At 44.9% G+C, this 24,549-nt stretch overlaps 1 protein-coding gene across 1 annotated transcript; it reads left to right on the top strand.

Moving 5' to 3' along the window:
• The first annotated feature begins 18,324 nt into the window (after nt 1–18,324).
• On the top strand, nt 18,325–22,887 carry LOC135908022 (uncharacterized). The gene is made up of 5 exons (XM_070527467.1): nt 18,325–18,523; nt 20,706–20,914; nt 21,399–21,762; nt 21,836–21,903; nt 22,359–22,887. The coding sequence occupies exons 1-5, from the start codon at nt 18,441–18,443 to the stop codon at nt 22,451–22,453; spliced, it is 819 nt and encodes a 272-aa protein (XP_070383568.1). The 5' UTR covers nt 18,325–18,440; the 3' UTR covers nt 22,454–22,887.
• The last annotated feature ends 1,662 nt before the right edge of the window (nt 22,888–24,549 follow it).

The raw sequence follows: 24,549 nt of genomic DNA, 5'->3' as shown, positions 1-24,549 counted from the left end.
CCCGAGCGCAATAAAATGTACTTTTGGCATAGCAGTGGCTCGTACCAGTATGTCCGTTTCAGAGCAACTGCGATGTGTTCTTAGACGTGTCTCATGTGGTTAGCAGTTTCAGATACCCCTAGTAAACATTCGGGCCATGCAGCTATTTATCACAGTAAAAAAAAAACAGAAAAAAAAGAACACAGGTGGGCTCATACAGCACATGTGTCGTCACAATTATTATGCAGATAAGTACTGTCGTGAAATAAAGATATGTATTGGAGAGATCAAAGGAGTGCAGGCAAGACGTCATTAGCGGAAGTGCACAGACAATTTTATTGGTTTTCGCAAGGTGTGCTGTAGCCGCATGGCAATGTCGCAAGAAACAGAACACAAGTTCAGGGAACACGACTGCAGCAGGTTCATTCAGCTCCTCAATTTACGCTGGTTCTGCAACCCAAAGTTCAGCTGGGCTACCTAAAGGAATCTGGGAAGAAAAGAAAGGCCTGTTGGTCCGCGAGGTGCAAGCACCACTGCCATTGCTGTAATGCGCAATAGCAGGTCCCCCATCCGCCACCTGGGGACCGTGCTCTCTAAAAGGCAGGTGCTGCCGAGAGTGCCGCTGCAATGGTCTGGTTTTCCAGTCGTTTCACCGAAGGAAGTACATGCGAGTAAGACAGCACCAACACAACAGTTGTAAAGCCGACAAAAACCAAAGGATATGCAAAAGATTCGGTCAATTGAGCAGCAACTCCAGGATTCCGTCTACTTCAGCCTGCAACATAAGGAAAGCAAAACACAAACAAGAAAGCAAGCAAAGAACAAACACACAACAAAGAATAACCAATACACATGAAACATTCATGCAAGGGTCAGACAATGGAGGAAATTCTCTTTTGCAGCATGGAATGATTCTGCAGCCTGATCCTAAAACAAAATATTTGCGACTGGGCTGTACCAGCACCTGTGCAACCGCATGAAATGAGCCTGTGGATACACGGATGCTGGCGCAGGCAGTGGCCCGGTGAGAGGCTGCAGAACACAGATACTGTTGGGAATTCGAGAAGCGAGGAACCCAAGTTACGGGTGCCAGCAGCTATCGCTTCCTAGTGCCGTGCTGCCACTATAACGAGGGAGGCCTCTCGGGTTCCCAACCAGAACACACACCCGAGAGAGACACATTGTTCACACAGCAGTGGTGTGGCTCAGCAGCATTGCCAGGGAATGAAATGTTTGGGACTGAGGTGTACCAACACCTATGCATCCACATGCTATGAGCCTGTGGATACATGGATGTTGGCACAGGCAGTGACCCGGTGAGACGCTGCAGAACACAGACAACAATGAGAATTGGAGGAGTAATCAGCCCGTGCGATGGCTGGTGGCAGTTATTGAATCCTAACGCTTAGCTGCTACCATAACGAGGGACGACACTGAAGTTTTTAACATACAGCATTTCTGAGGTAACATTTTAGCTGCGGGCTGCTGCAAGTCATTCTGTTTCTGCTGCCTCAGCCAAAAAATTAGTTATTTTAGCTACTGTGGAATTGCGCCTCTATCTTGGTACGTTATCAAGCAGGTGACCTAAATTTAGAAGTAGAGACTGGCTCTGGGAAAGCTCATCAACATGTCTGCGAGGGCATGGTGATGTCCCGCTCTGGCTCGTCAGTTGTGTTGCACACACTGCCAGCAGGGCGTCAGCCTTGTCGGCAGGCAGTTCTCAGTGCCGCCGTCTTCTGCTGGACCCTTCTGGGGCACCATAGCCCCCACTGAGCTGCCTTTTTCTGCCACTTGGGACATACGAGCGTTGTGGGCTGACCTGTAGACGAATTGTTTACAGATAATTATTTGAATAAGTACATATTCATATGGGATGAAACCATAAGTAAATTACGTATATTTGTAAAGACGGGCTTACCATTTGAGAAGAGGGAGATGAATCCTCCCGCCCCTCACTAGTAAGCTCTAACAATGAATCACGGTCATTGCAGAGACTGTACACTACATCGCCTGGACTGTAGGGCCGCTCTACAGAACGCTGGTCACCTTCCACGTAACTTTGCTGCTCAGTGCAGCCCTCAGTGATGTTGTTGAGGATGCCTGCACAGCAAGATTGAGCGGCAGAGAATTTGTTTTCCCAAGTCGCAAATATTCAGACGGGTAACAGGAAATGCATCATGCAACAGCTACTTACCTGCTGCAGTCTCTCTGGCATACGCGGTTGCCTCTGCAACAGCTTCGACATTGGAAGCAGCAGTCCTGCTGTCATATTGAGCCCTTCTGCAGGAGATGCCAAATTATGTACCAAGTGAGCAAAATATTTAAGACAATGTGAATGGGCCATGAGAACTGGCAATTTTGTTTCTACATGCATAGTGGCTCACAATTAACATTACATGAACCCCAAAGTACACTCTTGAAGCAACGCTATAAAGAGAAACACCAGATCAGCTACGAGTGACAAAGTATTTTGAAAAAAAAAGAAAATGTGTTGTCGTTAACCTCGCAATAATAGATTTACTCAATACCACGTTTCCAATGAGCCCAACAAGCCACTCCTAAAATATGTTGGTTATTCTAAAAGAAAATGGAGGTCGCCTAATCTTTTTTACATTTCGCGCCGAAAACCTAATGCCGTTGCTGTGACGTCACGCCTTCCAAAGTGTTAGGGTGGCGCTGGCTCAGTAAAATTTCACGAAACTTGCCATATTTATTGTTTGGCCCCTTAGAAACACAGTGTGGTCTATCTTTAACGATAAAGCACTAACGATGGGTCCTAGCACACGTCCTCAACACCAGTGACGTCATGGCAACTGGAAGGTCGCTTTGACACCCGTATTTCATGTGCAAACAAATAATTGTACACGAAGTTGCGATGACTGCTATGTCCTGTGTTTTCTCTGTAATCGTTTCATTTGGCGTAATGAATTTCGTGCTCTTATGTTCTTATTTTCAGAAGGCGCAGGAAAGAAAATGCATATATGCACATGGCGATTAACTTACCTGCGACCCGACCCATAGGCTCGCAGAAATGACAATACATCATAAAAAACCCACAGCCTTGTCTTCGTAGCTTCGGAGCCACTCTTCGTCTTTTCCACTTTGTTCAGTTCCTTGTGGAATTTATCTCTTAAATACTGCCATTTCTTTTTGCATTCCGCACCTTCAAGGAGAGAAATAAGATGGTAAATTATCAGGGGATAAGAGCATATCACAGCCTATGCAACAAGTGTTTCAGATCATGTAGAAGTGACGTGTCGTGCAATGTCTGCCGAAGAAAAAATTACCCAAAAATAAACGTGCCACTGCACGGTCACATGCAAAGGGCACAGTTTCCTCGATCACTGTATCACATGGCAATAATCACGCGTGTACACGAGCGCATGAACGTTCTGCGTGTCAACGACGGTTCGAGTTGGCTACATGGCAACAGCATACAATGCTGCGATATTTCACTCGGGCTGCCCATTAATACAGAAGCCCCAGTGGTAATAAAACCATGTATGGAAGTGTGCCACTGCATGGCCGCATTGACAGGACGCACTTTTAGACGGGATTTCACCCTTCTAAACAGTTTCGCTCATGATCCCCGGTTATTCTGTTCTTATATGTGCAAATGTTATTTTGTGGTGTAGCCTTGGCCGCGGTGCTGCGGCACGGATGTGATGCTACGATCGTACACAGCAGCGAGTGACTAGCGTAAAACGGAACCGCATGGCGCGATTTCAGGCGCATTTTGACGCTTGCCCAGCATGACTTATCACGAAATCGCGCCGCAGCGTGGTGCTGCTCGAAAAAAAAAAAAAAAAACGCGTCGCACGGCGCGTTCGCCAATAATTGTTCAGGTAAGTCACGTGGCATTTCGGTTTTCCCACCAAATGACCCTGCCCTCTGCGAATTTTTTTTTTTTCGGCAGAACTGGCGGGCACGTCGCAAGAAACACGTGCGACCGCGATGCGGTAGGTACATACTCGCAGTTTCGCACACACTTGTAAATCTTGCTGTTTGAAATGAAGCTTGATAAATACACTCTGGAAAAAATGTCCCTGTCTAATTACCAGAGGACTGTTTTTATTGTAATGTTCTATAAGTTTAAGGGCACATAACATATGCAGTAAAAAACAAAAATTCATGTCGTTGGGAGTTAGGTCGTCTGGCTACCCGGAAAATGCGGCGCGGAAGCTCCGCTCCTTCGTTTCGAACGCCGCAGTTTGGCGCGCGTCGCGTTTTTCGCTCGCGGAAAACGGGCCATGCGGTTTAGGAAAGAGCGCGAACTTCAAAGTATCAGATTTGTGTCGGGCGCGGACATGCGAGTAACGTTTAAAAGCTGCCTCTTTGTTACTATCGCCTGCTGTCAGAGAAACTTATTACGACAACCGAATCCACGCCGAATCCACGCCGCACCGAATCCACCAGCAGCAGCCGAATCCACGCCGCACACAATTACGTCGCCCGCTGCGAAAACAAATTCTGCGCGACATACCACTTTTCAAGCAAACGCATTCGAAGTGCCAGTACATTAATATTCGTTCATGTAAATATTCCTATGTTATATATTTATCTGAATTTCGTTTTTCGTAATGTCAGACCTAAACATCAGGCCTTCGCACACGTGTACCATGCCTGCACGTACATCACAATTACACGTGCACATGGCCTCGCTCCGCGCAATGCTCTCAAGAATGCGCGCTTAAGATAATTAAATCGCAGTAATAAATGAGCTCGATAAAAGGCATGCACATGTCTTCGTTATCACACTGAACTTAATAAGTGGTCAGATTTTGATGCTTACCTTTGAAGCCAAGGCGTTTCCCACTCGCGTCCCACGTGACTGTGCGCTTAAGCTGGTCTTTATAATCGACATGCATCATGTCGTACAAGTGAGGCTGCGACCGAACAAGCGAAATTAATTCCTCTATGACATCGTTAGTCCAAAGTTGCGAGGTTTGAGAAGCCGAGATTTGTGAAGCCGACATGTCGCTCTCTGATAAGTTGCTAAAAGCATCCATGTTCAGGGAAAGACAGGAAGATGTCCTTGTGCGACACCTCCATATATACCATCAGTGAAAGGAGGAACCGTGACGTCGAGCAGTCAACCTTCGCCGTACAACCCCCTCTCATGGCAGACACGCACGTCGCATATAGAATATTTGTTTTATTAATAGTCTAAATTTATTATGCATATATGTGCCAATTTTTACGCATCTTTCTGAAATTTTGCAGGTTTGGCAGCGTGGCTAAGCCACAGTGTCGTTCCTTTGTTTCCCTATTAGCGGCGGGAACTTGGAGTGCCGCCCTGTCGTGAGGGACGGCTCCGCTCGCTGTTGCTCCGGCTCGCGCGGCTGCCGCGCGCGCTCGTTCCCTTCGTGTACGCTTGTGGTACCGGTGGCTTGAGCCGTACTTATTAATGCATATCTCGGCTTCTTTCTGCTGCCATGCTTGAAACGCAGTTCCATCTTCACAAGTGCCTGAGTCGAGAAAATTAGCGACTTGGATATCGTCTGGTTGGAATGTTTTGTCATCGATTGCTCGAAGCAGACGAAACGAGTTCTTGAAGAATTGTTTTTATAATGCTCTAGACCGTTTTAATCGCAAGGTGCTACTTAAATGCGTAGCCTTTCTTTTTTTAACTGTCATTGTATAATTACACTCTCTATCCGTCCGTTTATGTATTTAGAGAACGAAATGAGAAGAGCCGTGGCCGAGACATCAATGCGTGTCGTCTGCTACGAACCCGAACATACACTGCCTAGCTGCACCGTGCATTTGCGCTACAATCCAATGGGACGTGCAACTATGAGGCATAACAGAATCCTGAATTAATCGTGCATAATTAACATCGACCACAAAGCTTTTCCAAGCATGTGTATCTAGGAACGAAATAGCTTTTTTCGAAACAGTAACAAAACTTCTCCGCAGTCAGGGAACGCCACAGCCTCAAATGCAAAGGTGCTGTGACTATTTCTCCAATACGGCTGCTGCATTAATTGCTTGCATAGTGCTGCTTGGTTCTTCGCATATTGCGGGCTCCGAAAAATTTATCGGTCTGCTGTCGGCAGGCTTTGTGCCTGCCCAGCAAATTACGAATTATGCGCACTTGTGCAAGTATAGCGAAGTTTCTGAAACGCACCGATTACGAATAGCAAATATTTTTCTCATTTTGAAACACATGTATAAATACAAAGTTAAAATCAAGTCTTCTGGTGTTAAGAAGCCAGTAATTATTTGCAGATATTAAATACTCGCGCTTGCAGTGTCAATCACAACTGAGCAGCATTAGAAGAAAGCAAAGCGTTTTTGCATTTAGTCATTTCTATTTATTTATTTATTTATTTCTTCAAAGGTCCCTTGTTGACGCATTACATGGGGTAGTGGGTGTTTACTGGCAAACAAAGATAACATAAGTTACGATGGGATATTTTCGAGGAGCCGCTCGAACTCATCTTATGCGCCGTGTCAATGACAGTGCAATGAAACAAGGTACAGGACGTCACCACATACAGTTAGGAGGAGCCAATAAGTCTAGTGCTGCACCACTAAAACATTCCTTTCATTGTGATGCAGACATAGTGATCACTCATAAAAATAAGTTCCTTTACTAATTGTGACAACACACTTGCAGAACAACACAACCAAACCCAGGATATTGAGAACCACCACAGCTCTGTGCATGACTTGCGTTTACGTGGCCCCTATAGTAAATTAAAACTTTAGGGTGTGCAAGAATTCATGCCAAGCCTCCTAACCACCAGGGGCATGCATCATCCGTGTGTATGCATGCTATTCAAAGGCTGTTCAGAAAATTAGACAATAACTAGCACTGATGATTGATTCAGTAGCTCGTAATATCATAACTAATTTCACCAAAGTGAAATTTTGTTACAGTTGCCTTCAACATTTTCAACTGTGTGATTCATAAACATAACTGTTAAACAACATTGTACATTGCATAACATGAAAAGAAACACAACTGTATGGATCACATTTAGTTGTACACCACTTCAGAAGAAGAGGTGGCCGAAGAAGTCAGATGCACTTCACGTCGGCTCCGTCTTCGTTCAATGATTTCGCAGGGAAGTCACCGAAAATCACCGAGTTTTTGCTACCATCTCACGCAGCAAGTTACCAAGATTCTGCCGATACCAACTTCAAGGTGGATATATATTCTCTTTAACTTTCAGTGTAATAATATTCTTTTCTTTTTTCCACGTCGGACATGATCGGGAATATGTGGCGTGATCACCGTCGCAGTTCACACAGTGGAGGGCGCCAGTGCAGTTGTCGGAAGCGTGCTCTTGACCACATTTTGCACAAGTGAGACGGCCTCGGCAGCTTTGTGAGCCATGGCCAAATCTTTGACATTTGAAACATCTACTTGGATTTGGAATGTATGGTCTTACTCGTGTTTTTGTGTATCCTGTATCGAGAGATTCTGGCAGAACACTTGTAGCAAACGTGAGAACGAGATGTTTTGTAGGAATTTCTTTGTTGTCGCGCTTGATCGTTATTCTTTGTACTTTGACAACTTCTTGTTCCTTCCATCCTTCGAGTGGTTCTTCTTCACTAAGGTTCAAAAGATCGCTGTCTGATACCACACCTCTGGATGTGTTCATAGATCGATGTGGCGTCACTGTGACTTCGACATCACCAAAAGCCAGAATATTTGAAATCTTTTCACGTTGGAGCTGGTCACGTACTTCAAGCAGTATGTCGCCGCTAGCCATTTTAGTAATCTTGTATCCAGGACCAAGAACATCGGTGAGAACTTTCGCAACGGTGAATGGTGAAAGGGTTCTTACTGTCTTATCAGGGCACTGACTATGTATGACGTGGTAGCGTGGGAAGGATTCCTTGCGTTGGACAGAGAATTGAAAAGCTTCTTCGGTGCGCCCTCTTTTCGAAAGAGGGCGATCAGGAAGTCGGGGAAAGGTGCTTAAAGCCATTAATAACTTATTACATTTCGGCAGCTATGCCAGCCACCCACCACCGAGCCCAACAAGGGGACGCTGCGAGACCCGAAGGAAACGCAGATGCCAGCTGTACATAGCTACTATAACCCAATTTAATAGATACAAGGTTGGATGAACTACACCAGGTTAACCCTCTCTGCCTGGCGAATCGGAAGTAAACGAAGTGAGAAGAAGACAGGAAAGGTGGAAAGTGAGAGAGAAAGACGAAGGTTTAAGAGAGAAAGATAGGAAAAGGCAACTACCGATTTCCCCCGGGTGGGTCAGTCCGGGGGTGCCGTGTATGTGAAGCAGAGGCCAAAGGGGTGTCTTGCCTCCGCCGAGGGGCCTTAAAGTTCCAAACACCCAGCATCAGCTCAACCCCCAGGATCCCCCTTTCCCCAGACACGGCTAAGCTGCGCACGGCTACACGCGGGAGGGTCCAACCCTCGTGTGCTCGGGTACGTGGTGTCGCAACACACCAAACGCCTGCTGACGCAGACGCCCCTGCGGGGCGAACGTTTGGGTGAATATTTAAGTGTGTTAATTTGATTAGAAACCTGTGATGAGGAACGCGATCAAAAGCTTTCGAGCAGTCAAGAAACACTGCGTAAACTTGGAATGCTTCGTTAAATGCGGAAAATATACCGTTAGTTAATCCGGCGAGCTGAGTGTCGCATGAATAACCCCTGCGAAAACCGTGCTGGTACTTGAAGATAATATCATGGTCTTCTAGGTAGTTGATGACTTGTGTATGTATGAGGTGCTGGAGAAGTTTACATATGTTGCTAGTTAATGAGATAGGACCATAGTTAAGTGGGACAGAGCGATCACCCAATTTAAATATTGGTATTACTTTAGCTATTCACCAGTCATGAGGAATAATGCCAGCTGATAATGATTGTGAAAACAGGGCTGATAACACTTGAAAAATGTTTAAAGAAGCATTTTAAATACCTTATTATTGAAACCAAGGTGATCAGAGCTAGTAGTAGTTCTGAGGTTATTCAACAGGGCAAGAATACCAGATTAACTGATGACAATTTCTGGCATAGAAATGTTAGGCAATGACTCTAATATAGGCGAAGAAGATATATCTGCTTTGGTGAACACTGATGAAAATGCATAGTTCAGAACCTGCGAACACTCAGTTTCAGTGACTGGTTGTCCGGCTGCATTAATTAGTCCTATATCAGTATAGGAACTCGAATTGATAATGCGCCAGAATCTATGAGAACTATTGGTTAACATAGTAGACAGGTCGTGACTGAAGAAATTACGATGAGTTGTTCTAAGCAGGGACTGATACTCTTTATCGCAATTTTTGTACTTGTTCCATGATGACAGGAGACGTGTGGTCATTGCTTGGCGGTACAAACGTTTTTTTTCTTATTATTAAGACGATGAAGAAGATGTGTGAATCAAGATGAATTTTTATGATGTCGGATGGTGATGATTGGCACATACTTATCAACAAGGTGAGACAAGGTGGTTTTGAATGACAGCCAGTTTAGTTCAACTGAGCGTGATGAATACTGAGCCAGGAAGTACTCAGAGAAGGTGTGCAGTTCCGAGTTAATCAATTAAGCAATTGTAGATTCTTGTGGGCATGTGTCATTATGTTGTGAGGTATGTCAAAAAAGAAGCAGTGCCTTGTTTTCCTTTCATACAGCACCAATGCTGTACATAAGCGGCGAATGACCAGGCAAGCCTGCTCGCTCGATGTAACCGCTTTCACTGTAGTGTACAGCATGCCGCGGGGCACTGTGACATTCCATGAGAAAAATCTATTCACGTCCCCCCTGTCGGTTGTGCCATCTAGGTGGGGTCCAGCAAAATGCTGATGTAGCATGCATGTTACTATTAGTAAACATAGCTCTGAGTATATTGTGGTCGCCCGATAAAGATAAGTACACGTGTCAATATACATGAGCTGTGGTACAGTAACATGGCAACATATGCTGCCACTCGGTTACAAAGGGTTGAACTTGAAATCATGTAATGACGTAAGAGCCTTCCCTAATCACCAGAAAAGAACTGTGGTGCCATATTTGCATAACATTTAGAATGTCAAGCTACTCTTTTCCGCACCATGCAATTTGTCTATGTTTCTTAAGATTAGTAATCCGTGTGCTCATGATAGGCAGGACTACATGTCTTGCAATATGCATAACAGCTGATGCCTATGAAGTTCTTCTTTCATGTGGCAAAGTATTACACAGGGACTATGAGCACTGACAAAATAACATTCGGGGAGCATTATAAATATGTGAAAACAGGATATTTTGGTTGGCTGGCTTTGCATTGATGCATGTTTCAGACATGCCCTGTTGTGTCCAGGCACAATTACATGGATGATCATTGTGGCAGAAAGAAACAGCAAGCTTGGGGCCACATTATGCAAGAAAGTGTGCCACCTGTATAAGAAAACTGGTTACCATTCATCTAGTCAAGCTTGCACATGGTGTCCTTGGACTGAGCATCAACATATTGTGTTCATGTATCATAGGTTACTGGGGGCTAGGATTCACCTCAGTTTGAACAGAGAAAGAGTAAAATTGGTCTCGAAGGAACAGGTCAACCTAGAGGCAAACAAATTCTGGCCGGTACTTGCAAACAAATATGCAGCCTTAGAACAGAGAGGTGATGATGACACAGAGGTAATGAATGAAATCGGCTGGCTTTAGAGGCAGCAATTGAAGTGGGAGGCAAGGCACCAAGGCAACCAGTAGGCAAGCTGTCCCAAGTAACAAAGGACCTAATAAAGAAACAACAAAGAATGAAAATGCCTAACTCAAGAGATAAGATAGACTTCACGGAACTGTCAAAACTGATCACAAGGTGAAAATCGGGGATATTCGAAATTATAACGTGAGAAAGACTGAAGCTGTAATAAATGGACGCAGCCTGAAATCAGTGACAAGGAAACTTGGCACAGGACAAACCAAGATCTATGCGCTGAAGGATAAGCAGGGTAATATCATCTGCAATCTTGAAGGTATAGTAAAAGCAGCGGAATAATTCTATACTGACCTGTACAGTGCCCAGAGGAGTCGGGATACCTCCATTAGAAACAGTAATGAACAGGATAGAGAAACTCCTCCTGTAACTAGTGATGAGGTCAGAAAGGCCTTGCAAGACATGAAACGAGGAAGAGCGGCAGAAGATGGAATAACAGTCGATTTAATCAAAGATGGAGGAGACATAGTGCTTGGAAAACTGGCGGCTCTTTATACGAAGTGTCTATCGACTGCAAGAGTGCAAACATTTTGCTAATCCACAAAATGCGAAACGTTAAAGAATTGAAAACTTATAGGCCCATTAGCTTACTCCCGGTATTATAAGAAATATTTGCCAAATAATCTCCAAGGGAGTAAGGGCGACACTTTAGTCAACTAAGGGAACAGGCTGGCTTCAGGAAGGGATACTCTACAATGGATCCCATCCATGTCATTAATCAGGTTATTGAGAAATCTGCAAAGTACAATGAGCCTGTCTATATGACTTTCATAGGCATTTTAATCAGTAGAGATACCAGTAGTCATAGAGGCATTACGTAAGCAAGGAGTACAGACGTACCCACTATAAGACGTTCGTGTATAATTTGACATATGCAAATGACATGTTCGACATCGTGATGACCGAACCTCTTGCAGTATACTGCAGCGAGCACAAGGCTACTCTGCTCGCTTGCCAAAAATTTACTCGTGAAGTTTCCGTTGTTAAATATGTGCTTCACTGCCAGCAAAGCGAGGACAGTGGCTGACTACATTCACATTTGAATGCTTCTCACTGCGGTGTTGCACACAGGTGAACGTACCTGCTATGGATGGATGTGTATAAATTGACAAATGCAAATGACATGTATTACATCAAGATGACCGAACCTCTGGCAGTATACCGCAGCGATCACAAGGTTACTCGGCTCACTTGCCAAAAATTGACTGGTGAAGTTTCCGATGTTCAATAAACATGTGCGTCACTGTCAACAAAGCAAAGACAGTGGCTGATTACATTCACGTTTGAGTGCTTTTCGCTGCGGTGTTGCACTCACGTGAACGTAGCCACTACTATAAGATGGATGTGTGTAATTTTACATATGCAAATGACATGTGTGACCGAACCTCTTGCAGTATACCACAGCGATCACGAGGCTACTCTGCTCACTTGTAAAATATTGAGCACTGAAGTTTCTGATGATCAATAAACGTGTTTCACTGACAACTTGACTTCATTGATGTCACCAGTATCCACACAATGCACATCTTGTTAATCACAGAGGCACATTCAAGAAAACATAAAAAAACATAAAGTTAATAGCAAAGGAGACGGTTAGTTATACAAATGGACAAGCTTCACTTATCATCCATCTTAACGGAGTGTAAGGGCCAACGATATTTTAGCAAGGATGATCGTACATTTAGCTGGGGACTTTAAGTATTTCTTCTGAGACCCATACCGACATGAAAATAATATGGCCAAGCTTTACTGGTCAGTGTCGTTCGTTTTTACATGTATATGACCTTCTATCAGTAAAGGCACACTGGTAAGACCCAAAATCAAGCATGCGGTTTTCATCCACAATAAGGCCTGCTGCCATGTCACTGGTGTCTGCACAAACAGATTGTATGCTCGGGCACCAGCAAAAACCAGACAGTTTAGGTTATAGCTTATGCAATACGCTTGCATCCCCCAAATGTGAGGCTATTTGTTTGACGTAATCTTAAAATCCATATCACAGCTGTTGCTCTTCACACTAATGTCCACATTATGAAGATCAAGGCTGCCAGAAATTTACATTCATGACATTAGTGCTCTCAGGCGCGTCCACATTTCACGACAGCGCTGAACGTCTTGACGTATGCTATTATTATGATGTTCCCTAGTTCCCCCCCCCCCACACCGATAGAAGCTTCTTGAACCGTGCAGTAACAACTTTTGACACAAACGATAGATGTACGAAGCAGAAAAGGCCGGTGTGATAGGGCTTCTCTATAGGGGTACTACATAAGAAAACGCAATCGGCAACACTTATGCTCAGTTTACTTCTCAGCCCACGAACATCGCGTAGTACGTCCACTTCTACACCCAGTAACACTGCGACACATCGCACATATATATCACGATTTGTAGCTTGCAAACGCACTTCATAACAGCAAGAGCACAGCTCGAACGTCGCGGTCACCACGACGCATCGCAGCCGGAAAAACGACTCACACGTTGAATGGCAGCGATAACGAGGCAATAAGAACTTATCGCTAATGATCGTATTATTACGTCTGAAAGCTGCGAGGGCTGGCGTTCACCACTTCGCGGCAACGATCCGTATACGCAGAACAGAAAACAATCGTGTTCGCTGGGTGCGCTAATCGGACGCTACTTATTTCGCTACGCTTTGAACATGTGTGCTGCTCAGAATACATGTGTATGTGATGGAGTTCTCGTCTGCGACGCACACGCGAAGCATGGCACAAGAAATCACGAAGTCGACGGCTTGAAATATTTCTTCCGACGCTCTCGTAAACACAACACACACTTCCTGCGCTCCGTCTGTTTCTGTTGGCGATCGCACGCACTGATGAGGTCTGGAAGGGTACACCGGCTTGCTTCTTCCGATGGCTATCTCCGTGGGTGCCACATATCTCGAGTAAAAATCACAAAAAGGAGAAAAAAATAGACTGTTTCTGACGCGGCTGTAGCCTACGCCTTGCGTCCCCGCTTCGCTTCGCTTCGAGCACGCGCCATGTTTGCTGTGACGACAGCCGAACTATCCGCCTCGGACTAGCCAATGAGAGACGAGCAGGCGGCCGGACGGGAAACTTGCGTCCGCTCCTCGCTCACCAGTAGAGAGCTATCCTCACGCGGCCGGACGGGGGCGGAACGGACGTGCGGAGCGACCATGTACGGGCCACAAAGCCCTTGAAGGAGCTCAAAGCGGACGGAAGGGGAAGCACATCAATTTGCACCATCAGCAGAAATCACAGTGACAATGTGGCTGGACAACTCCCTTGTTCATGTTGTTTCCAGCTATGCAGGACGGCAGCCCCAACGCACTACCAGAAGGTACAATAGAAAAGCGAGCAAAGTAATGGATGTCACCAGGCCGTACTCAGTTGAAGTGTACAAAAAACACATCGGTTGTGTCGACCTCATGTATTCCTTGATTGCAAGGTACAGAAATGACGTCCGGAACAAAAGGGGCTACTTGAGAATGTTCTTCCACCTGCTAAATGCAGCAGTTGTGAACGCCTGGATTGTGTGGCGGTGGGACAAAGGTTCGGAGCATTATATGGACCAACTTGAGTTCCGAAGTCGCGTTGCCAAGGCACTCATATTTCGCGGCGAAGCAGCACAGAGCTCGAAGCGAGACGATGCCGGCCATCCAACGATTCTTGGTCAGCGCCTATAAGAAAGAGAGTGCTCCACCATGTGTCCCTGGAAAGAGGTTGGACGGCGGGCGCCATTTCCCAAAGAAGAGCGACCAAAAAAAAGTACGCCAGCCGCTGTCGAAGTCTCACCTGCCGCAGCAAGACAAGGTACCTCTGCGGTCGCTGCAACGTCCCTCTTTGTCCTGAGTGCTTCGAGTCCTTCCAATGTGCATAAGTGGAATGTGCAAGACCGATCGTGAGCATTTCAATTTGAATTGAAATTGTTTCAGTGTTCTAGTATGAACGCTCAATAAGCTTTAGTTACATATATTTATTGTGTACTTAAACCAGAGTATAATGTCGGCTGACAGCATGTTGCCCTCATTTGCGGACAGATCGGAATTGTGATACAGAAACTCCTGATTATTTGCAATAAAATTTTATTATAATATTTGTGGCCCCTCGTAACACTTTTAAGCAAAAAAATAATTTTTTTATCCTCAGGACTTAATTCATGCATGAGAGGGTTAAGGGAATGTATTTGTTTATGAGATGCATTGCTTTACCTTTAAATGATGCCCACAATTCTTCGACTGATGCGGCAGTGTAAGAAATATAAAAGCTGTCGAGGACGGAAGAAAGATCGGTGTTGATAGCGTCAAAGTTAGCTTTATTATAATCTCTGATAAGTTTAAAGCGCTTGTTCCTTTTAGCAGTTGGTACAGAGATAGTACAATGTATCACGTCGTGATCGCTGAGCCCTGGCAGGTGAGTTATTGTTGATACAATTTCAGGTGATGACGTTAGTATCAAATCTAGTAAGGATGATGTCGTAAAAGTAAGACTTGTAGGAAAGCGGACTAGTTGCGATAAGCTGAAATCCAAGCATGTGGCTAGGAATTTACTACTTTCGGCGGAAGCAGGTTCTGCAAGCGGACATAAATGAGGCAATTGGATTGATGGAAAATTAAAATCACCTAGAAGAAAAACTGGTATACCGGAAAATCTGGCTGAAATCTGGCTTAGACAATCATGAATTGCCTTGCAAAAAAGAGCTGTTGCAGTTAAGCGGGCGGTAACAAATTCCAAAAACCATTTTTCTAAAAGCAATGGTTATACAACATCACACTATTTCTAAATTACATGGAATGTTCAAAAGAGTGCATTCAAAGCATTCATTCACGGCAATGAGGACACCGCCACCCGCTCTCTCAGCGCGGTCACGACGATATACGGTGAATCTTTTCTCGCACTGAAAACGTTCACGGGTTGAAATTTTGTCACATAGCCAAGTTTCAGTCAGCAATATTATATCAGCATCTGTATCAATAATTAAGGCGCTTAGATTGCCTCTTTTCGGGATAAGATTGCGAATATCTGTAGAAAGCACGGAAAGCACTGACGGGGTGCCACAACACTAAAGAACTTCCCTCATTATACGGAGAGCTGCAGGTAAAAATACGGAAAATATGTCATATTTCAAAAATACAGAAAAATCTGCCGTTAATATACGGAAAGTGCTTTCCGTTTCAAGCTTTACGGACATTTTCACTGTAATCATATAACGGCTATACACTGTTTTGGACGAAACAGACCGAGTTCCGTATTTTTGTTGATCGAACATCCGTATTAGTGTGAGAAAATCTAAGCTGTCTGAATGAGCGGTGGTACTCGCAAAGTTTCAGCTAACAATATTTTATTGAACACGCAAACTGTACGGATTATGAAGATGCGTACAAAATGTCAGAGCTAGCCTTCTACCAAAAGCCGCAATAACAGATTGTATAAATATATATACGCATCTTCTATTCCGGTCGCAGTTTGCCGCGCATATGGGCCTTGTAACGCTGATCATATGCGCAAATATATGCGCGTTCTCGCAATGTTCTCAAATTGAGCGCTTTGCAGTTAATACTACAGCATATACGTTTAAGTGAACGAAGAGCCGTGGGCATACGTGCATACGTAAACAAGCTTGCGGCACTCAGGTGCTGGTGCACTGGGAATGACATTGGTGCTCTACGCCAAAAATTGTACGCACTATAAATCAGTACCGAAACGCAGGGAGTGGTATAATGATCGTAACTGCGTTTACATTTAGCAAGAAATAGTCTCGAAGGAGACTGGCGACCTATAGATCGAAGTACAACGGTCGGATGAAATTTTCGTATGCGGCAAGCAATTAACCCAAGTGTGAAAGGGCATTGCTGAACTGCAATGTAGTTGGTTTAACTCATTCCCATAATATTTGCAAAATATCTCGTCTCTGACAATAACCGCCCATTCATTGAGACAAATCGACTACGCACAATCTTCACTGTTCATGTGTTAATTCTTGCGGTACGATGTAATCGTAAACATTTGACGCATCATCTTGAAACAAGACCGGTAAGCGTGCTCATTGTTGTACGGCAGAATAAAGAACACGAACATGCACCGACATGTGTGCAAACTACTGGAAGGTGAGTGAATATGAAGGAACTATTATTGTGCTAGTACTGTGTGTACTGTCCAAAAGAAGAATAAAAAAAGACGGAAAAGAATGCCCAGTGCAGAGATGTAACGATTCAAGCTTTATTACTTTTCGACCTAGAATGCAACACCATTAGTTCTATGTGCTTTGTACATGGGTAAACGTTATGACACAACTCGTTACATGCACCAACCAGCCCAAATTATCACTATACTAGAGCTTATGGACGCATCGCAGTGCACTGCTTTGCACTTCATTGCCGCACAGGAGTTTGCTATACCCAGTATTGAACGGTTTGGTTGACCTCCCTGCCTTTCCGCTTCTTGCATTCTATCTCCGTTTGTATAAAACGCACTAACTTGCGGGAGAGAAAGCGTTTTCCTGTTTTAGAATTCAATTAATTGTCAAGCAATTATTTCGCAGTTCCAGTAACTAAAGCACAAATGCAAAAACGAAACCGATTCTGATCCGTTCTCCATGCTCACAGAGTACGGCACCAAGGGGCAGCGGGCGCTGCGCGTCCGTTAGGAGTGGCAGACGGAGCTGCATATGTGTAGTCAGCCAGCATTTTTTGTGTCGTGTAGTAAAGGTTGTTCATTCGCCGTAAATATCTCTTGTTGATTTGTACTCAAGAGTGGAGCAAGACCGCAAGGAAGAGAGATTGACGCATCGGGAGCGAAGAACAGAAACGATGGATGGTTACGCTGCTTGTGTCTCGGCACGTTCGAATTGGCAAAGTTCCGTATTTGTCGCTGTGTGGTGTACGCTTGTGCGCTCGTCTTTTGCCGTCATCGCGCGGAGATATTTGCGCTGGATGTCTTTCACTTCGTGTACAAGACTCTGCACGCTTCGGCATCGAAGAAGTTGTCCTGTGTTTGGGTGCACGTATTCGCTTGGACACGGATAGCCTGCTTGCTCTCAACGGGTGTTCAACAGTCTACGCGCGCTCGTAACTTGCTCATGAGGTAAGCCCATTTTAATCTTATTTGCTTTGCGTAACGTTGGTGTTAAAATGCTGTGTGGTAAGTCGGTGTCGCGAACAGAAATAGTGTTTCAAAAGACCACTATGCAACGTCTTAGGGCAAAAATGACGCATGAATGGGGAAAGGGATCACCCTATCTTTTCAGATCGATTCCAGTGGTAGCGCGATCGGCTCGATCGCAATTTCCGTGAGGTACTTCTAACCTTTTGCTCACTCGCGTTAAAAGTGTAGAATAAAACTGCGTTGAGTTGCGCACTTCTATTGACGCTTGTATTGGCTTGAGAGCATACTGTACCCGATACAAGAACTTCTGTTAAGGCGCGCTCACACTTGCGGGAGACTTCCCGCAGCGGCACAGCGTCAACATCGCCGCTTCGTCGCAGCTGCTCGGAATGACGATCACACTGCGCGCGTTTTCTCGCTGCGGTTCTTGGAATGTAGAGAGAGGAGGCGTTGAGGGAGGACCCTAACGAGCAGAGAGGGAAGGGGATAGTCATGTGACACCAGATTTCCCACGTGGTCGTCTTGACCGTCTGCTAGCTCTCCTCGCGTCGCCCTTTTCGTCACGAGGATGGCTGGTTCGAACCATGAGCTGTTGGCTACGGTAAACGTACTCATACTTGCTTGTTCGCTGCTTCTGCACCGTCGCCGTGCACGGAATGCACGGAAGCGCCGATTTTGCGTGCGACCCATGTTTCGCCGTCGAGAGCAAGAAGGGCAGGCGCGCCTATTGCTGCCACGGCTGCGGGCGGAAGACGAGGCCTACTTCCGCGAGTAAGTGCTGTTTCTTATGATGCATTCGTAAAGTCTGTGCTCGTCGTACGCGATATAACTGACATATTACCGGTCGCCTTTTAGCTACCTTCGGATGCCTCCCAGCACCTTCGACACTTTGCTGGGCTTCGTCGAACACAGCCTCAGCCGTCAGATGACTCCATTCAGAGATCCGATTTCGGCCCACGATCGTCTGGCAATAACAGTACGGGGAGTGTCCATGGCTAATCATGTTCAATTAATTAAAATGGTTAACAGCTTACCGCAAATTTATTTCCTGAAGCTGCTCCATGTAGTCTGGTGCGCTGTTACGGATAGTTTTCATTAGCATGTGAAGATTAATTACACTGCGCACAGCATAAGGAAATTAATATTTTTGGCTACGTCTCGCGTGACTGGAATTTCAACCCATGATCCGAAGTTGATGGAGCAGAACGCTTCCGGTATTGAGGCGCCGCCGTGAGCGAGTATTTTTTTAATCATTATTTACAACCCATCGTGTGGTCCACGTTTTTATCGGATGCAACCATTTTGTTGGAGCCAGTTTCAGAAATGTGAAGTAAAACAAGTATAAGGTGCTAAAACTGCAAGTTGCTGCTTATTAGGTGCATGTTGTGTTGTGACTAGAAGAATGCATAAAGCACGATAATAGTGGTTTTAATGTTCAGCACAAAAAAGATAATAGTGGTTTTAATGTTCAGCACAAAAAATCTGCTCTTCCGCCGTTGGCAGAGCATGCAACAACAAGACGAAGCAGTCTTTTCTTTCGTCAAAGGGGAAGAGGAAATGTTGTACTTGGCCCACCGCAGTTTTCATATTTGTAGAGCAAAATACAAAATTTTTGATCTTTCGATGCAGTACCACTAGACACCTTGTTGTTTGAATTTGTATTTAGTTTTGCTTTCTTAAAAAATGTGCCGGTCAGATATATTGCTGCTCAATCTCTATTACATATGTGATTGTTTTCCGGGTTTCATGCAAATGGGGACACATTCCGCAGCTTGTCATACAACTTTTTAATTGGCCGATCGACAGCTTCAGTTCTCATAAGAGAAACCACAGCTGCAATATGGAAGAATCTGTGGCATACATACGTTCCTTTTCCTCAGACTGAGATAGAATGGAAAAAGGTGAGAGAAATTAGTTTTCTGAAAGAACAGCACCTGCATAGAGTGCGAGAACATGAAATGGAGGCCACAGATCATGTGTTGCGACATCCATATGAACCTTGCCACCCCATTCCTAGGAATGTAAAGCTGTTCAGTGCTAGCTCACTGCATGGGCGACTATAATTTTCACGTTACTCTTTATTCCACAATGTGGTGACAGCTCAACATAACCCTTATTCTGGAATTAAGAGGGAACACATTTTGAGAAGCAAATATCTCTTTTCTCCAACGAACCGCACAACTTATTAAAACATTATACATGTTGCCGTGACATGTAGGGCAAGTTTAATGGAATGGTTAGTGCTACACTGAGTGCCTCCTCTGCGTCAGGCTTACTGTGCGTTTTGTACTGTGATTACGCAGTGAAATCCCGCTTCTTCAGAGCTCGTTCAACTAGTTTTTCTTATAATTTCTTTGCTTTGCAAGACCTATATGTAAATGTTTGATACTCGTTAAATTATAATGCTTCTGAAAGAAACTTATTTCAGCTGAACAAAGAGGAAGAAGAAATCAGGATTTTTATGTCAGCATAATTTTCGTTGCTCATTACATGCACTGTTCCCGCTCCTACTTTCATGAAATTGTTTACTAAGCCAGTTATTGGCTGCCAAATTTGTGTCTATTTGAGATTGCATTTGACATGAAACACTATTAGAATTTTCCAAACTGCATTGGGACCCTTGACGGCAAACATGTAAACATTGAATGCCCAAATAACTCTGGGTCAAGGAATCTTAACTACAAAAAAACTTTCAGTGTCGTTCTTTTGGCCTGCTGTGATGCACATTACAGGTAACTATATTCTGTGCACTTGGTTTCAACTTAGTTCTAGCCATGTACACCTCAGTGCTTTGCTCTTTTGGTTGCACCAATGCTAAACATTATTGGCAAATCAGACTGAATGCTGTAAGAAATGCAGCAATAGACCATGAGCATCTGTAGAGAAAGAGTAATAATGAGAAGCACTCATTATTAGCCTACTAATTTCCTTCTCTTGTGCCACTTTGTTTCAGATTCACATATGTTGATCTTTGCCACTATGGTGCTGAAGGGGATTCTGGTATATTTTTGCGGTCAGATTTGCTCAAAGCCCTCAGCGAAGACTTTTGTGGTGTTCCATCCCCCACCACTCTCGGGTCGGCAGGTGTCATTCCCTATGTGATAGTAGGGGATGAAGCCTTCCCTTTGAAAACATTCCTCATGCGTCCCTATGCCCGTCGTGGTGAGCCTGTTTATGAATAGCATTATGCATTTTACCGCCAGTAATTGCACGATGCTCATTGAAGTTGCTGCCCAGGAAGTTTTTCTGTTGTTTTCCATTTTAGAGCACATATCTGGGTGAAGTACCCGAGTCAAATAGGACTAAACAGCATTATGCACATTTAAAGAGGCGGTTTTGCTTGTGATCCTTGAAATTGACATTAAAATCTCTTTTCTGTTACAGCAACCGGCAACATATTTTTACTCAAAAGCAGTAGTACTTATTGTAACCAAGCTCACTTTACTGTGAAATCAAGTATACAATAGGAGCCATTCTGGGTGACACAATTCATTTTGTAAAGCGCCATTCTGAACAGAAAGCTGTTGTCAAACACAGCCATGATTTACTTTATTTTTCATTGTTCCTTTACCTTTTTGTTAAAATTTAAAATAATTTGGAGTGGCACAAATCTTTCAAATAATATGGCTCATGTTGTCCTTTCCAGAACTGCAGAAGCACAGGTTAAGCCCATCTGGACCTGAGGACTACCAGCAGAGAGCAACTTTCAACAACCGTTTAAGCCGGGCTCGCCGGGTCATTGAAAATTTGTTTCGCATAATGGCTGCAAGATGGCGAATATTAAGGAGGCCCTTTAGGGCATCAGAGGAAACAACAGAAAATATTTGCAAGGCATGTGTTGTGCTACATAACTTCATGATGTCGGAGAGCGCATTAGCACGATCTGCCTACAGCCCACCTGGCTATGCCGACAGTGAGGACTGGCAAGAAAACGAAACTCCAGGCTTATGGAGGACAGACGGCAATGACCTTCCAGCAATGAGAGGGATAAGTAGACAAGGTTCTGCTAGGTAAATATGGAAAGCCTGCGTCAACCAACATTTTTATGCAGTGTATGTTGAGCTGCTACGATGTTGTTTGCAGGTCTGCTATGGATGTGCGCGACAGACTGGCACAATATTTTGTCACGGAAGGCAAAGTTCCATGGCAAGGTAGGATTGTCAACCGTGCAGGACGGAAGGTAAAACAAGCAGGATAATGCTGCATCGGCTCTAAAATATGTTCTTTAAAATGAATTCAGGCATCATACTCTTGAGTTCAAACAATCGTAGGCTTTATTTCACCTCAAATGAAGGCCAATTACTTTACTGTAGACTATCTTGCTCAGCTTCATACAAAATTTTGGATATATTAAATATAGCTTGCGATCGCTGCCTTGGTGGCAGAGCACGCAGCTTCACAGTGACTAAGCGGCCCGTGGCCTCACTGTCGTCTTCGCATTCAACTTCATTTCTTTGTTTTCTTGTGATGCTTGCAAGACTGCCAGCACATTTGTCAAGGGTCGCCTTGACGCAATCTTCAAAATTATCGTCGTCCTCTTCCTCCTTCTGCAAAATGATGAAAACTGCATTGTTTCGCACCATTTTTTGAATCTCTCTTTTGTTAGGAAGAATGAAACTTGCAAGTACGTACCGTGAAGGTGGCCCTCCGGCAGGTGCTTCTTTGGACAGCCTTGAGAAGAAAAAGCACAAAAACAAGTAAAGAAATGACTACACGGCAAAGTTTGCTTGCTTTTGTACCTGGCCGGCGGCGTGTTATTGCCCACCAGTCTCAGCTGGAGGATGTGGCCCCCGGTTTTGAGCTGGTGAAGGGCTACAGGACCTTGAAAACCCAGCTTGAGCAGGTGCTGGGCTGCGTGACAAACAATGCACTTCTGAGTTTTCTGACGTATATCACTTACCGCAAAATACCTGCAAATGTCAGTAAAAAGGATGGTAGATGCTTACCTGCTGTCGTCGTCCTCCGAGTCAACTGTGTCGTCGTACCTTGATTGTACAAAATGCGAGTTCACTGAACTTGCAGCATGATATAGACTTACGCATGGATGTGTCTACTTACAATCTGAGAAGCTGCGCTTCTGCAGGGCTCTGGCTGTTTATATCAGCACTGCATCAAATAAATGTATTGAAACATGACATTCTTTGTACTCTCCTTGTACCAACACTGAGAAGCACAAATGTATGGTTCATCATTTCAAAGGTACAAAAATTTCCGAATCTGTAGTGTGTACTGTATAACAGTTCATACGTGCTTATTGAGTGTGTACTTACAGTTCCAGAAGCTCCATGTCTGGAGAGTTCTGGCTTGTGTCAGTACTGCATGAAACAATGAAATATCCTCTCACCTTGCCTCAACGCTGCTCAAAATACAATCAGAAGCTTGACATAAGTGCATACGTTTGCCAGCCAAACAGACAATAATGCTTACCTTTCTGGGGTAGCAAGACTGCTGCAATTTGGCTGACTCGGCCCTGGTGATTGTCTGCATAACAAGACGCCAGGCTAGAACATTTTGGTGCTCAAGCATGCGTGCAAATCTCAGCTGCAGTTCATAACCATACATACCCGGTTTTATTTGCAATGTTTGTCGTGGTCCTGAGGTGAAAAAAAAGATAAGTGTTTACAGCACTGTTAGTGAGGCAACATGGCTTCTAACTATCCCAGACAAACTTTCAGATTACGCGAACTGAGAACATGGAATTTGCAATATTCCGCGGCAGATATCAAAGAAGCTTAAAAAATCGCAGCTGGCATTATGTTGTGAAACATCGTATATGCATATAAACCGCCGTACGCGGACGCGTATCGAAGCAAAGTGCCGCAAGCACAAAGGGACCCGGAGGCGGTGCTCAATGGCGCCCAATTCTAGCTAGCTTTCAATGATATATTGGGGTTAAGCACGCTTTGCGAAAGTTCAGACGAAAATGTGCGCATGGAAATAAGCGGTACGGGACGTTGAGAAAGAACTATGGCACTGAAAAAGTTCGCGTATGGCAAGCAAAGAAGGAAACATGCACCACTGCTTCTGCTTCCCACTGCGAAAAGGGTAGCGGAGGCACTTTTGGAGCACTGTGGCTAGGCACCAAGTCAGGAAAAGAGTCACACTGAAACGGTAAAACATGCCGGCAAATGTGTGAGTATACTAACCTGCGGGCGTAATGCGGCGTGCTTCGCAGCATGCCGTCGATTAGGGGGAAGAGCGCCCATTTTTTCGCGGCGTTGCCGCCGTTGCCGGGTGCCCCACTCCGACACGTGGCGTCAGTGCCGCTGACGATCTTAAGCCAGTGGTCCCTAGCATTTCTAAATTTTGATGATGCTTCGGAAGCTGCAGAAAAAATTTTCCTCATGCTGACCGACACCGGGGTCAACACCGTATACTATACACTCCACAACGCAATAAACTTACCAGCCAGGCCGAACTCCAGTCCTATTAACTCCCATCGGTTCATCTTGGCATCGGTGTCTTTATAGTCGCAATGCATCTTGTCACAAAGAAAAGGATATGACCGAATACACTCCAGGAACCGCTCAAAATCCTCAAGTCACATGTTCATACTGGCAAAGCAACCGCCGAGTGTCCCGCAGCACGCGCGCAGCCTCCTGCCTCCGCCGACGGGGTCACTGAACTGGGACCGACGTCAGGGTTCACGGTCGGCCCCTATTGGCTGTTCTCGTCAGCGGCACGGCAAAAATAGGTACCTGACCCATCGCTCTGCGGGACGGCAGAGCAGCCGGTCTGCGGGAGAAAAACCGGTTTGTGCGGGAAGCGGCGCGCGGGAAACGTTCTGCGTTGCGCGC

Source organism: Dermacentor albipictus, chromosome 10 (genome assembly GCF_038994185.2).
Source record: "Dermacentor albipictus isolate Rhodes 1998 colony chromosome 10, USDA_Dalb.pri_finalv2, whole genome shotgun sequence".
NCBI lineage: Eukaryota > Metazoa > Arthropoda > Arachnida > Ixodida > Ixodidae > Dermacentor > Dermacentor albipictus.
This window is presented reverse-complemented; position numbering and strand designations above follow the sequence as displayed.